Source organism: Micromys minutus, assembly GCF_963924665.1.
Source record: "Micromys minutus genome assembly, chromosome: 5".
NCBI lineage: Eukaryota > Metazoa > Chordata > Mammalia > Rodentia > Muridae > Micromys > Micromys minutus.
Window position 1 is genome coordinate 43,093,342 of NC_137974.1, and position 15,182 is coordinate 43,108,523.

At 44.8% G+C, this 15,182-nt stretch overlaps 1 protein-coding gene across 2 annotated transcripts in view; it reads left to right on the forward strand.

The window, feature by feature from the left end:
* The window catches only part of GPC6 (glypican 6), a 970,157-nt gene extending 955,632 nt beyond the window's left edge, over nucleotides 1-14,525 (forward strand). For both annotated transcript variants that reach the window (XM_080917258.1, XM_080917257.1), the window contains 2 exons: nucleotides 8,608-8,783; nucleotides 13,923-14,525. In XM_080917258.1, coding sequence (XP_080773384.1) covers nucleotides 8,608-8,783; nucleotides 13,923-14,125 — 379 coding nt within the window. In that variant the 3' untranslated portion in view covers nucleotides 14,126-14,525. The remainder of the gene's footprint in view (nucleotides 1-8,607; nucleotides 8,784-13,922) is intronic.
* Nucleotides 14,526-15,182: the final 657 nt, after the last annotated feature.

Below are 15,182 nucleotides of genomic sequence, written 5' to 3' on the forward strand. Positions count from 1 at the left end.
AGAGCCTGAGTTGACCAAGGTTCCTTGAGATGGTCCCTGTACAGGTTAGCATTTCTTGACCATTTGACACCACCCCAAGTTATGTGGGAAGAAAGTCTCAGTGAAGAATTTTGTAAATCATGTTGACTTGTAGGCTTGTCTGCGAGGGACTGTCTTGATTGTTAGTTGATATAGGAAAAACCCAACCCATTGTGGACAGGATAATTGCCTGGGCAAGGGTTCTAGAACCATATAAGAGAGGAGAATCCTGATGGATGGATAGCAAGAAAACAAGCAAGGTCCACACATTTGTTTTCTGCTGCTCCTGGCTGTGGATGGGTATGCCTTGCTACTGAGTTCTGCCCTGACCTCCTCAGTTATTGTAACCAGGGTTTGTACGCTGAATAAACCCTCACTCCCCTCAGTTTCTTTTTGTCAGGGTGTTTTTTTTTTCAATAACCGCCACAGAAATGGAACTATTAACAAGACCAGAGTGAGGATTGGCATTTCTAACAAGCTCCCGGGTCAGGTAGTTACTGCTGATACGGGATCCACACATCTAACGGTTCTGAGTGAAAACTGCCAAATCAAGGAGAACTTTCAAATATTGGACAGTTGGTCTGGAAAGATGGCTCAGAGGTTGACGGCACTTGTTGCTCTTGCAGAGAACCAAAGTTGGGTTCTCAGCACCTATCTCAGTAATCACTTCCACAAGTCCCAACCTCCAAGTCATATTGAGAACAAGACTAATACACACTGAATGTCTAGTTCCCAGCGGCCCGTACTCAGGAGCCTACACCACTGATCCAAAGAGCAAACACAGACCTTCCCTTAGCATCCCTGTCAGTGTCTGTGGCCTGAGAGAAGAAGTCTAGTGCTCGCCTTCAGCAAGCAGCAAGAAGTGAGGCGGCTGGTAGAGTTTGTACGCCTCTCATTTTTCACTGCCCTAAGCAACTTCTAGGGGTGGATGGGAGAAGATAGAGGAACATTCTGACCCAACCCAGACAAATAGGAACTGGACAAATAGTAAGTTACAGTGGAAAAAATCAATAATAATTTAGAAAGCCAATGGGAAGAAAAATCAAAGACTCATGGTCAAGGTTATAAATCTAGGCTTCCTAAAAGTCCCAGGGTGAACTTGGAGACTCCAGGAGGACACGTGCAGCCATTAGTCATGCCTGAGAAGCCCGGTCTAGGTAACCCATGTCTAGAACTAGCTATCTGTGCAGGAGGAAGGGAAGAGTGAAGTGGGAGTCAGCAAAGTACAGGCTTAGAGGGAAATAAAACTTCTACGGTTAGGATGTGCGTGGCAGAGCTCCGCCCAGGACAAACTAAGCTTACCCTGACTCGTCACTTACATAAGCTTTCAGACAACAGAATTCTACTTTCTTAGGACATGGCTGCAGCAAACAGAGCGACCAGTGACATCCTCTAGGACCCGCTATCCAAAGAGAAGAGCAGGCTGCGGTTACATGATACAGCCTGGAGCTCTCGTCCCGCCCGCACGTAGGTTGTCTGATAGGATGTCGGGTGTCTGGGGCTATGTGGAGTCCTGTTGTCTGTCATTGTTAGATTCTTCCCTTACCCCACAGAACTGTAGAACTAGCAAAGATCATGTTTGCTCCATACAGGTTAATGCATTGCTGTCCATACGTCCTTTCCTTAAAACACCCTCTGGGTGCCTGGCTGTGGTGGTTCACACCTTCGATAGCAACACTCGGAAGTCAAAGGCAGGTGTACTTCCGTGGGGTTGAGACTATCCTGGCCTACAGATCTGGTTCCAGGACATCCAGCACTACACAAACACACACGTACACAGACAAAACACTTTCTGGGATGAGGTAATTAAGGACCTGGCCAAGGAACGTAGGTGAATTTGACCCATTGGAGATAGTTCTTACATGGTGTTTCAAAGCATCTGATCCTCCCAGAAGCACTATATCCCCCAAGGAAATCCTTCCCAAGGCCAATGGGTTGGCACAGTAACTTGTAAGAAGAAGGGAAAGTAGAACAATCTAGAAAACAGGTCAGCCAGCCAGGCTCGCCGGCCGCTGTGATCTGCGACTGGGTAAATCTGAGCGGGTGGAATGATGACTGCGGATGGGAGATGAGTGAAGAGAATGAGTCAGCAGGCCTGACTATACTGCTTTAGTCTGAAAGCAAAAGATGCCCTGAAACATCTAGCCACAGTCTAGAGAACTGTAAGATAGCCCATCTATACCCAGCCAGACAAACACACTGGGAAGGTGAGAAATCTTCTGAGAAGAAAACTGACAGCCATCGAACGTGGCACTGTTGAGTTCTGCTGCTGTACTGGAGGAGGATCAGGGGTGTTCCCTGGCGGGCCAATGGGAGAGCAAGCTGTCATGGGTAGCTCATAGATGTGGAATCATACAGTGCTACTGCCTGGCTTCTGTCACTTAGCCCATAGTCCTTGAGGTTCGCTACACCATGTGTGGGAGTTTCTCCTCCCCCGCTGTTGTGTGTAAGCAGTTCATTTCCTTTGCATCCATTAGTCTGCCCATAAATACATTCTTGAGTGATTGTGACATTTGCTCTGTTGTGAACAATGTTGCACTATAAGCAGAGGTGTAAACATCTGCACAAGCCTTTGCTTCTAGTTCTTTTGTATATAAGTCTCAGGCGGAGCTGCTGGACGATGGAGTCGTCCTGTGTACATTTTAAGGAACTGCCATGTATTCCATCCCATTCCATCCACTACAGAGGCTGAACCATGTTACTGTCAAAGAACCAGTGTTCAAGGTTCCAGTTCTCTGTGACCTCGCCAATACTTGTTAATTTTTTGTTTGTTGTTTTAAATACTAGCCACCCTAACGTGTATAAAGTTTAAATATGCATTTAAATAAGTTGCAAAAGGAGATACCACATCCCTTACATGAAATCCTTGAGACTGTATGTCTTTTTAGAATTCAGATTTTTTTTTTTTTTTTGCAAATTGACAAAATTACCACAGTGAACATATTGTGTATTATGTAATGTTCCCAGTGGGGTCTGGACCTACATCCTGCAATCAAATGCATTAGGATTTCTGTAGAAAAAAAATGCATTAGTGTGGCACTAAGTGGGAGAAATGAGAACTGTAATTGGCCATATTTCAGATTTGATGGTGGTTTGCTAACAAATGGATTGCAGGAGGGAAAAAAAATCAGAGACATTCAGAATTTGGAACTGCACATAAATTCTGGGCCTGTATACACAGCGCATCTTCTTACCTCGGGAAGGCTTTTGAACGTGCTGGAAATGAAGGTGTGTAGCTTACACTGGAAATTTCTATGGAGATGTGCATCCCGCAGAGCTCATGATGATAACAAGGGAGTGAGATCGGCTTTATCTGCCTTTGCCACTGTGCCCGGGATAACATCAGTTCGGAATAGCACTCGAGCACCCCAACTCTGACTCAGCTTCTTTGTTTGTCTAAATATTAACCCAAAAGTTTGACGTGTTCAAATTGTGTTCCCCGTAAGTGCTTAAAGCGAAGCTCACAGAGCTGATTGGATCAGAAGACCTGTGACCTACTCAGTGGGTCAGTCAGCTGGCGGATTTACAGTTTCACGGTATCACTGAAAGATGGTGGAATAGGGTAGGGTAGAGCGTAGAGGAAAGGGGACGCCAGAGACATACCCTTCACTGTCCCTAGTCACTTTCTTTTAGCTCTTGCATCTCTCCAACTGTGAGCCAAGAGCAAACTTCCTTTCTCGTACTTGGTTTTCTTGGGTATTTTGTCGTAGTGCAGTGCCTGACAGCTCCCACGGCGACTCCGAGCAACCCCTCAGCTCTCTTCCTGGCCCCTCTCTGCTTAGACTCGTAGTAGCTAACAAATCCCAAACCGAAAGGTCATCGGCCCTTCCTCACCTGTGTGGAACTTACACGAGAGCTAACACGAGCGTTTGGTAAACAGTAGAGCGTGCCCATAGGTTGACACGCTTCTCCTCCCGGCAGGCACATTTACAGAGCACCCAGGTCTTTCCGAAAACCCCAACTCCACCATGAGGAGCGGACAGCAAGCACAGTGGTTAGCCACTGGAAAACATCTGTGAGAAGTATGTTAATGTTTCTTAAGTTACAGAAGCCGTCAGCTGTGACAGAGAGTTTCTAGGCACGCACCCTCCCACAAAGTAGAAGGTGTTCTCCTTCGGTGCTCCCTGACCTCTCGGACTCCTCCAGCCTCACAAGTTACACCTGGTCGAAGTCAAGAAGCCCTGCATCAACAGCATGAATTTAGTTGTGAAGAAAAATAATTCTGTGCAACTGTGCAAGTTCAGCTCCTGGCCATGGTCTTGCAAACAGAAGCCAAAGTGAGTCTAGGCTTGACTGTCCCTGGGTGCCACCCACTTGCCACGCCACAGCATGAATAACTGGTAGGGATGAGTTCTCCCTGTTCCCAGTGCATGTGCACCCGGCCTTGCAACCTGGGTGTTTGGTGCCAACACTATCTATGTCCCCAGAGATGTGAGCCGCTGTCACTCAAATGACTTGCACTAAATCTGGACGAAGGAAGGGCCCTCTGGGTTCAATGATTGGTCTGTTCTTGCAGAATTTGAGATTTCTTCACACCCTGCTCCACCCCCTTTCACATCCCCATCTAACTACACACTGGTCGTCTACGGATACCGCATCAGCATCTGTGTCTACGGCGGTGGAAACAGCCGTTTTATTTTCCCACTGTTTCACGTTTAAATTTCCAAAGTCACCCTTGGAAAGCACCAAGAGGAGAACAGGTTCTGCGGGTCGGGGAGGGGCACAAGTGCACCGTCCTTGTTTTTGCTTGTAAGTGTCTGAGCACCACCAAGCACAGTGAGATGCTGGGTTTTCTTGGCAGTCTCTTATTGATGCTGGATGTTCAGACTCCCAGGGGCAGCATTCCCGGGTGAGCCATGGCAGCAAGCTGCTGATAAATGAGACTTAGCGAGCTAAGCAGTCCACACGGCGTGCAAGAGAGACGGAGCCCCTCTGACTCAGCCTGGGCGCAGCTGCGGGAATGATGGTCAGAACACAGAGCATCAGGATCCCGGGCCATCACCTTAGCCCCTCAAACCTTGTCAGCAGCTGAAGGCTTGTGTTTGCCATGTATTCTGGTGCGCCATCATCATAACCGAACTCCAGGGACCTGGCAGTCACATACCGTGTCCGTAGCAGCCAATTTAATGCCGTGTGTTACGTTGGGAGGACAGTCTCAGAGGCCAGCAAGAATTCCCTTATACCCCAGCTATGTTAAAAGGAATGGTAGAGGTTTATGCCTTGCTGCAAAAAAATGAAGATATATGGGTCCTTAGATTTAATTGTTTTTCTTTCAAGGCTTATTGTTAGGGCAGAAATAACTTGAAGCTTCATAGAAAAGAACCCGCCAGGCACTCTGAGTTTTGCTCTTATTTTGTTCAAAAACCGGTTTTGTTCAAGATATGGGTGGAAATACACAGCCTGTTCTGCAGACATCTGACCTGAATAGGTAAACCATCTCCTGTACAAATATGTCCTGCGTAGCATCTGATTCCCACCTACCGCCTCAAGTGTCACTCCTACTGTGTGTGGACACCCCTACTGTGTGGTCCTTCTTGACGATGCTGCAGTCTTTGGTTTCTGGCATTTGAAGACTGACTTTAAGAAAGAAAATGAATTAAAGCATAAGGGACGAAGGCGGGATGACTGAATAGAGGGGTTTTGCTCGGCTTTTTACCAACAGTAGCAGGAGGAATGAATAAAGAGCCAGAGACTCAGTCAGGGCCACCAGCCTCAGGGCTCATAAACCAGTCTGCCCTTGTAACAGCACACTCAAAGCAAGGCGTGTGCCACATTCCTGTGGCCTCAGCCATCAGGGGTCAAAGGAAAGATAATCTCGTTTGGGGATAGCCTGAGCCATGAAGCAAGACCCAGCAAAGTATTACTTTAAAAAGCCCTTACTGTCCCCTAAGAGCTGCTCTGGGCCTCCACCCTGGCTCAGGCTTGTGCCTTGGAGGGCCACCTCAGCAAGCATGAGTTCCCATCTGTGGGCTTCCAGGTCGGCTCAGCCAATAAGGACTAGCTCCCTCCCTGTCAGGATGTGTTAAGCCCGCTGGCGCCCTCTGGCGCCCTCTAGTGTCTGGCTATCGCTTCCACCGCACTGCATTCTAGCCGCAAGCCTGTCCCTTATCGCTTGGGGTTCCTTCTGTGTTGTCACCTTGCACAGTTTCCTTGGTGCCCTTGTAAACACTCTGTCCCTTGAATTGTCCTGATTGTCCCTCTGGTGTGCCATTTGTTTCTTACCAGGACACAGACAAAGGCGACACCTTTGTAGAAGATGGAGAAGGGCATTCAGATTAGTTACGGAGGTTTATTACAGCTCTATTTATGGATATTTTGAAAATTACAAAATAAAATCGTGACAACAGGAAGCCCTGTTGGCGCAGCTTGCATGGCCTGGTGACCACAGAGCTGAGGCTGGGTGTCAGTGCCAACTCAGTACCTCAGCTGGAGACGTGTGGTTTGTACAGCACCCAGAAAGCCCAGCCACACCTAGCAACCCCACAAAAGGGTGCGTAGATTCCCGAAAGCTGGAACTGTTTTAGAAGATTATGAATATATTATGACTCTAATATGAAGGACACATGATTTAAATATATTTCAGATCTAAGTCATTTATGGACCAGAGGAAAAAACCAATAACAAAAACAAACAACATCCTGCAGAGCACTGTGCTGGGGGAGGTGCCTGGCTTCCTCATTCACTCTCATAACACACTCAACATGGGTCCTCCCAGTGCAGACGGCGCTTTCTTGTTACCAGCAAGTTAGTGATCAGATCTGAAGTAGACAACAATTGAGTGTTCTCTAAATCAGTTTAGTTTTGATGTTCATTCAAGTTCTGTTCCCAAGACTGCACACGCAAACACACACACACACACACACACACACACACACAAAATTACATACACACTTACACACATACACACATGCACACACAGCTATACATACATACACACTCATGCAGGCACACACATACACACACACTCATACACACTCACACACACATAATCACACATACTCATACACACACACAATCACATACACCCTTACACACACACATACACACTACACTCATACATACACACAATCACATACACATTCAGACACATACACACACACTCATACACACATAATCAAATACACTCATACACACACACAATAAAGTACATATATACTCTTCAGATGGTAGTTATAGACCCCAGGTCATTAACTCTATGTGACACCTGATTATAAGTTACAATATCCCCACCCCCTTCCTGGGTCCAGTTGATTGGCTTGAGCGTCTCATAGAGCTCAGTTTTGCCATATCCTAGACTTCACATCTCCTTGCCATCACTTGGACCTGGCTTTCTACCTCGTGCATGGTAGGAAGGCATACCTCTCTGTTAGATGGGCTGGTGCGCTGGGATTTTACGCCATACTTCCTGACAGAGTGTTCCTTCGACTTCAACCACTGTCCTCTAAAGCATTTCCATGGAGAGGCGGGAGACTGATGCTTTAGGAATGTCGATCAGACAGCACATGCAGGATGCACTAGAGCAGAGTGGAGTGCCTTTAAGAGTTTGTGTGAGCCAGTGTAACTGTCTGTACTGCAAAGAGAAGTGCAGGGGGGGAGAGAAAAGCATGTGGGAGGAGTTTCGCGATATCAGTAAAGAGCTGATAAAGTACTCCCCGGCCCTCTGAACATGCTCATTGGCCTTTTATTCCCTTCTTATAAAACCATCTAGGTGACATTAGACAAGATGTTGAAAGAGTCACAAAAGGAATATTCAACAAGGGCTAGGTCCTAAATTCAATTCTTAGCAACCACATGGTGGCTCACAACCATCTGTGATGGGATCTGATGCCCTTTTCTGGTGTGTCTGAAGACAGCTAACGTACTAATATAACTATAATAAATAAATCTTTGAAAAGGAAAGATGTGTTATTTGCATAAACAAACTTATAGAATATTAAACAAAATATTCTATTTTAAAAAAGGAATATTATACAAGAAGAATTAAGTATTATTAGTTATTAGCCTCTTTCGTCCAATGTTGACATACCTCTTAAATGACACCTAAGATGATACCATAAAATTAAAAGCCTATGATAAGAGTGCTGCTCAATGGTAGAGCACTCGCCTAGCATGCACAAGACCCTGGATCAATTGCCAGCACTGCCAAAGTATAAACCAAAAACAATTACAGACATGTCAAAGGCATAATCTGTCACTGATGACTCACAAAACATCTCAAAGACTTTTTGTAATATCCAGAAGAATCTTTGTACCAGGAACCTATCACAGTCTTGACTAGAGCTTCCAATCTCATTGGATGGAGAAGGGAAAAGGTAGTTAATCTGCAGAAATAATGGTTCTACTTTACCATTTAACACTTATTTATGCTAAATAAATAAACTTACATAAGATAAACCTACACAAGAACTCATGGCACTTTAGAAATGAGTCTGGAGCCCTTCTAGCTGCACTCTGTCTCTGAACATTTGCATTCAGTATCGTTTCCATTTACCAGGTGATTTGGCTTCCCCTCTGAGATAGCAGAGCAGCTTTTGGTTCTGAGGTCACCGCAACCTCACCCTGACCCATGTCTTCCTCTCTGCCCTACAGATACTTGCCTGAGATCATGAATGATGGGCTGACCAACCAAATCAACAATCCTGAGGTGGAGGTGGACATCACTCGGCCAGACACTTTCATCAGACAGCAGATCATGGCTCTCCGCGTGATGACCAACAAACTGAAGAATGCGTACAATGGCAACGATGTCAACTTCCAAGACACAAGTAAGGAAGCTCTCACAAAGACCAGTGAACCCCACGGCTAAAGGGGCCTGCAAGAGTGTGCTCTAAGGTTTCCTCCGATGTCTTTATTACATGTTACTCTTCCTTCATCAGGAAGTTTTTCCAGTCTGAGCCACAAGACTTACATGCTAACCAAGATCATAATTGTTCTTAATAAATGGCTGTGTGTGTGTGTGTGTGTGTGTGTGTGTGTGTGTGTGTGTGTGAAAGAGAGAGAGAGAGAGAGAGAGAGAGAGAGAGAGAGAGAGAGAGAGAGAGAGAGAGAGAATCATGTCCATTTAGCTACATGTATAAACAAGAGGTTAAATGTCATTCTTTCTCTGATGTTATCTACTTTATCTTATTTATTCATTCATTCACTCATTCATTCATTCTTTCATTCATTCACTTTATGTCCCAATCACAACCCACTCTCCTCCCAGTCCCACTCCTACCCACACAGCTCTTTCTCCCATTCCCCCGTCCTTCACCTCCAAGGAAGGAAGATCCCTCCTGGAGAAGCAACCCAAACTGGTACCTCTTATTTTTTGAGACAAGATCTTTCACTGAGCCCTGGAGCTAGCTGGCCTGTGAGCCCCATGAGTCTTCTTGTCTGTGATTAATTTTCAGGTACACACAGCTATGCCTAGATTTTTTTTTGTAACTGCTGAGGATCTAACGCAGATTCATATACTTGCACAGCAAGCTCTCGACTGACTGAGCAATCATCCCAGCTCCAAGCGAATTAGTTAACCACATGAAGGAAAAAATACAGTTTCACATACCAGTTAATTCCATTTATGATAAAGTGTTTTTACTTCATCTTTTCTATGACAACATTTATATCTGTCCCAAAGTCCTGCTTTCCCATCACCACCACCCAAAACTCTTCTACAGATTCTTGACAAGCTGGACTTGAGACCCCATCCTGTCTATCAAAAACTATATTATAAGCATTTCCTGAATTTATGATGACTCTAAGGTTTTATTTAAAAGCCACGTGTAACTTTGTGGTTTTCTACCCGTTCACTTTGCTCCCAGAAATAACAACTCTGAGACTTCATATTTCATGAACAAATACCTAGACCAAGAGCTTTGCTTGTTCCCTGACTAGCTCACAACTTAACCACCTAAGTGATGCCACATGGCTGGCTACCTGGCCCTCAGTTTCATGTGACCATCTTCTGTATCTGGGGAGAATCTCCTGTAGCTAACTATCTCCCAGAGTCTTCTCTCTCTGCCAGATGTCCCACTTTGTAATCCTGCCTCAGACCCAACAATTATGCAATATGATGATGTCACAACAACTTAACTGCACGTTATGCTTTGAAAGTAGGTTTGGATGAAGTTCTCAAACACTTTGGTATATGTTCCTCAGGGACGTCTACTACAAGTAACAGAAAGATCTAAGTTCCTTCCATCCCCACTGTGCATTGAAATGAATAAGTCTTTGGCTAAAGGTCCACACTTTAGGCGTTTGTCTTCACTTAAAATGTTCCCCCAAACCACTAAGTGCAGCTGATGTGTCCCAGTGTACAGACTCAGAGTCACCTTGTGAGGCCAGCACTGGTGAGACCAGTGGGGTAGCCTTCTGGACGTGAACATGGACCCATGCTGGCCTCAGGCGGCTGCAAACTTACAGAAGTTCCAAAGGGACACACCAGAGCTGTGGGTACTTGCCTACTTGCCTCAGCTCTGGGTAGCACTTCGGCATGCTGCATTTTGTTCACCAAGCTCTGAGCAGTTGCTGGGCCTGTGCCAGACTACCATGTTTTCCCATTGACTCTCTACCTTTCACTGGCCTCCCTTCTCCTCAGAGACCTGCACTTCCAGGGTCAGCCCCTCCATGGTTTCCCCAGGATCTTTTCTTAAAGGGCCAGGCCTCCTGTCTGGTTAGCACACAGATGCCTGACTTCTGGTCTGGCCACATACCTGTAACTTTTATCCCCGTGCCTGAATCTTCTGCTCTAAGCTTGGATTCTATGTCCTGTGTTGAACGCCATATTTAGTTAAACCCATCTTTAACCTCATGCTTTTCTACCCTTCCACTTTGCAAAAATAATGACTCTGAGACTTAATATATTGTGGATAAATGCGTAGGCCAAAAGCTTTGCTTGTTCCACAACCTAATTACCCTTTTGTTCTAGTCTAAGTCATACCACGCGGCTTGTTACCTGGGTTTCCACTTCATGCTACCATCTTCTTTGTCTGAGCCAAATCTCCTGTGCCTGACTATCTCCCAGAATCCTCTCTCTAATCCTGCCTTGGCTCATTAGCCACAGGCTTTTTTATTGACAAATGAAGTTTCCATACGTTACACAAGTGATCATCTTTACACAAGGTCACCCACTTGCAAAAGAAGCAGCTCTTCAAAGTTTGGACTTGGATCTTTTCTTCGGCTATCATATGGTTTGGTGTTCTCTCGTGATTCTTGGCAGAAGACTCAAATCAGGAACTCCAAGGAGTCCCAAGAACACAGGGGCGAACGCCGGCATTGATGAGTGCTGAGCTAGGCTAAGATGCTGTAGAAGTTGTATATTTCGAATTTGTTTGAAATGGGAACATTTTGAAATAAATGACTTTGTTGGGATCTGGCCTGACTGTAAGTAGGAAAGAATCAATACTTTTTTGAGACTCAAATTCCTCCATTACAAAGTCATCATTAAATGCCTTAGGATACTAAAAATGTGGGGAACAAGAGACGGTAAGAGGTTCTAGCTAGGGGCCTCCGAGGTAACTCCGAGGTCTAGCTAGCTACTGGAGGCTCGTCCAAGGTAACTTTTGAAAAAGCTAAATCAGGATCCTGAGGGTCATAAGCAGGTTCAGTGCACTATTTCCCTCTCTACTGAGTTGTACACAGACACAAACCATCAAGATTTATATCTGAAATATTAGAGAAATAGTAAACTGCTAAAGTAATGTTACACGTGATTGTTTCAGTGGGAATCACAAACACACTAAAAGTGATTTTATGGCCTCTCACCAGTGAACCCTGAGATAAGTCAGAAGTATATCTGGGGTTTGCCTAAGTGGCTTCAAGATGCATAGATACAGAGGCAAGTGATCTCGTAGGATTTTCTTTTCAGGTATGTTGGTTTTCTCCTAAGTGTGTAACGTAGGAGAATTCACAGGAAGAGAATTCCTGAACATGAGTTGCAGAGCTGCAATGGTTCTTAAGTTGCTCATGGATGCTGAAGATGCCTGTGTACTTGGCTAATGAGATGGAAAGGCAGATGTTACAGATGGAAGGCATTAAGATGTCTCAGCTCTGCCACCGTCCTGCTGAGCTGTCCCCCTGCAGAAAGTTGTTAGTGTTTCCTCCCATTTTAAAGAACTCAAGAATTAATTTTCTCAGTACAGGCTAATTACCACCAAAAACGGGTTTCACTGCTGTCGGATTTCTCAGCTTCAGCCCATTATTTCTTCTGGCTTTAGCTAGATCTCTCCCTTCTTCAGAAGAGGATGTGACACCAGCTTTTAGCTTTCACAACTCCCTCATATTTCTCATTTTACACATCCTACCTTCTCCTTATAACAATGCCCTGTTTGACCTGAACTGTAACTTTGCAGATGAATGTGGAATTTCTCTAAGGATGATCCCATGTTGGCTTTATTCCCCTTCTTTCTTCTCTAGTCTGAAGAGATGTCATTCTCCAAAACTCAGGGAATGTCAAGGAGGAAGTGACTTTTCTCAATTTCTTCTGAAAAGAAAAAAAAAAAAAAACCCAGGACAGTGAAGAGCATCCCTTGGGTCTAACCCAAACACTGAATGTGTGTTTCAAGACAGTGCGTAGCCTGTGAACCATTGTCACATTTCATAGCCATTACTAGCTTTATCACTTGCAACAGTTTTTTTGGTTTTTTTTTTAAGTTGCCTGTTCTATCCCTATAACACCTAAATTGGTGATTCTCTTTCAGAAAGATTTGGGGCATTGTTTTTCACAGCCAGAACCTCTTGTCACTACTTGCTTCCTACCGTTTTCACATTCTAAGTCACTTTAATAATACCTTTGTAAAGGTTATATTACTTTTTGCTCATGATACGGGTGTTCAGCACAATTCCCTTTGCAATTCTGATATCTCTGAAATTAATTAATGGGCATGTTTCTCCTTGTAAAGGCCAATAAAGATAAGGCACAGAAATGTTAAGAACCCAGTATAATGTATTCAAATGATCTTATCTGGTATTTAGATGTTCCATTTAGGGGGGCAGGGGGAAAAACAGTGCTGAATGTTCTTTCTCACTCCAGGGAACGATATAAGAATCCCTACACTACTGTCTGAATCCAAAATGGCACTTTGTCTCGGGAACAGGGCAGGAGTTTGGGAATGTTAGTTGAACTCACTGAGCTGATGAGAGTAACAGTAATAGTAGAAAAATCACCGCTTACTGAATCTTTTCATAAACACTGTCACATTTGTCCCCAGAACAGTTCTGGGAAGCCTTGTTACTTATAATCCTCACAGGTGAAGAGAAAGATGCTTGTTGGCACTCTTCACTCCTGCCCTCCCAAATTAACAACAGTACCTTGAGTGTTATGTCACCATCTCCGGAAGGAACAAATCCTTTCCCACTGGCAGCAATGCCTTTGCCCCTACATCTTGTCAAATTGTCTCTACTCACAGCCTGCAAGGCAAACGTTACCAGCTGCGTGTGTTTAGATTCAGGGCCTGATAGAAGTGGAATTAATTGCTCAAGGCATATTGATTGATTCAACAGGATTTATTGAGCATCTGCGGCACACCAGAGATCAATGGACACTTGGAAAGGAACGGTCTATGCAAGGACTATCTACTCTAAAAAAAAAAAAATGTTTATATTCTAAGAGAGTAGGGACAGTAAAGAACCAAGCGAGTAAATAAATAGTACAAGTCCAGATACTGGTGAGAACATTCAGTAGCAGGCTAAGTGGTCTCTCTCACGGTGGAAGGAGCTGCTTATTAGACCCTCTGCAGATACCCAATGAGTGAAGTTATCTCAGTTCTGTTTCTGGCCCATCAGCAACCTGCCCGTGAAGAACAAATCTATGGGGCAGACCAGCTACGCTTTGATGGAGTGCTCCTCCCACACCATCCCAAGGGCTGTTTGTCCCTCTTTCCAGCTAACCGTTCTAACGTTCCTTGTCAATCTACCCCCACCAGGCGATGAATCCAGTGGCTCAGGCAGTGGCAGTGGTTGCATGGATGATGTGTGTCCCACGGAGTTCGAGTTTGTCACCACCGAGGCCCCTGCAGTGGACCCGGACCGCAGAGAAGAGGAATCTTCAGCCTCAAAGCTCAGCTCCTCCCTGATCTCCTGGTCTCTGGTCTTCCTGGTCCTGGCCCTGCAGAGACTCTACAGATAATCGTGGGCTTTGGTCAACCGAAACTGCGTTTTAGCTCTTCTGTGGCCAACACCCTTCTTTTCTTACACTCTTGGACAATGGACCATGCCACAAAACTCGCCGTTTTTCTATGACAAGAGAGCAGTCTTGCGATCTGCCTCCCTTTTTGTTTTCCCAAAGAGTAATGGGTGCCAGATGATGTGCTTCTCTTTCCTTCAGCTATCTGTGGGGACCTCGTTTATTCCAGAGAGAATTCTTACTCGGATCTTTCGTACCAAGATTTTTTTTTCTTACTGTCATTTGCTTTTATGCTGCAAAATTAAAGGAATTTCACATTGTGGGGATTTTTGGGGGGTTTTTTTTAGTTTTGAATTTTTTAACAACCCATTTAAAATAGGACAAAAATAATTTTCCCTTTCAAATCAGCCCAAACCCCAAGACAACTGCATTTTCAACAAGGAAACAAAAGAGAGAAAATAAAGGAACGTTCATGTTATCAGACTTGGCATGGACTGCCAACTCCTGGGGTGAGCTTTTCTGTGACAAGTGAGATTTACAAAATGCTTATGAGAAGAAAATGTAACATTTCTATGTAGTGGAAATACATTGTTGTCTTGGACTCTAACCAAACTGATTCAGGGGGTACTGATGGTATTAAATTTAGGGTTCTGTCTTTATATGAGCAGTAATCTTGTTGCAACTCAACGCCTCTCTCCCGCCTGCCTGATCTCACCGCTCACTGATGGCGGCATTTTCTGTCTCCTAGCGTCTGTCTGTCTGTCCGTTGTATCCAATTGACACTGATTGTCCTCAGTTTCTCATGGATTGCCCCCTCATCTAGTCTCCACTCTCCTAGGTCTTGACTGAAAAAAAAAATCATCTTCAATAGCACAGTCTCTTCTTTCTCCACCAGACTGACATGAACTAGATGTCTCAGCTCCTGTGTTCCACACCCCCACATCCCTCCCCCCAGATAAGGGTTCTCTTACCGACATGACAATTAGCTCCACACATGAGGTTTTGTTATTGACTCTTTGTGTCAATTGGTTTCAGCATCAAAAGGGCATTCTCCTACAAA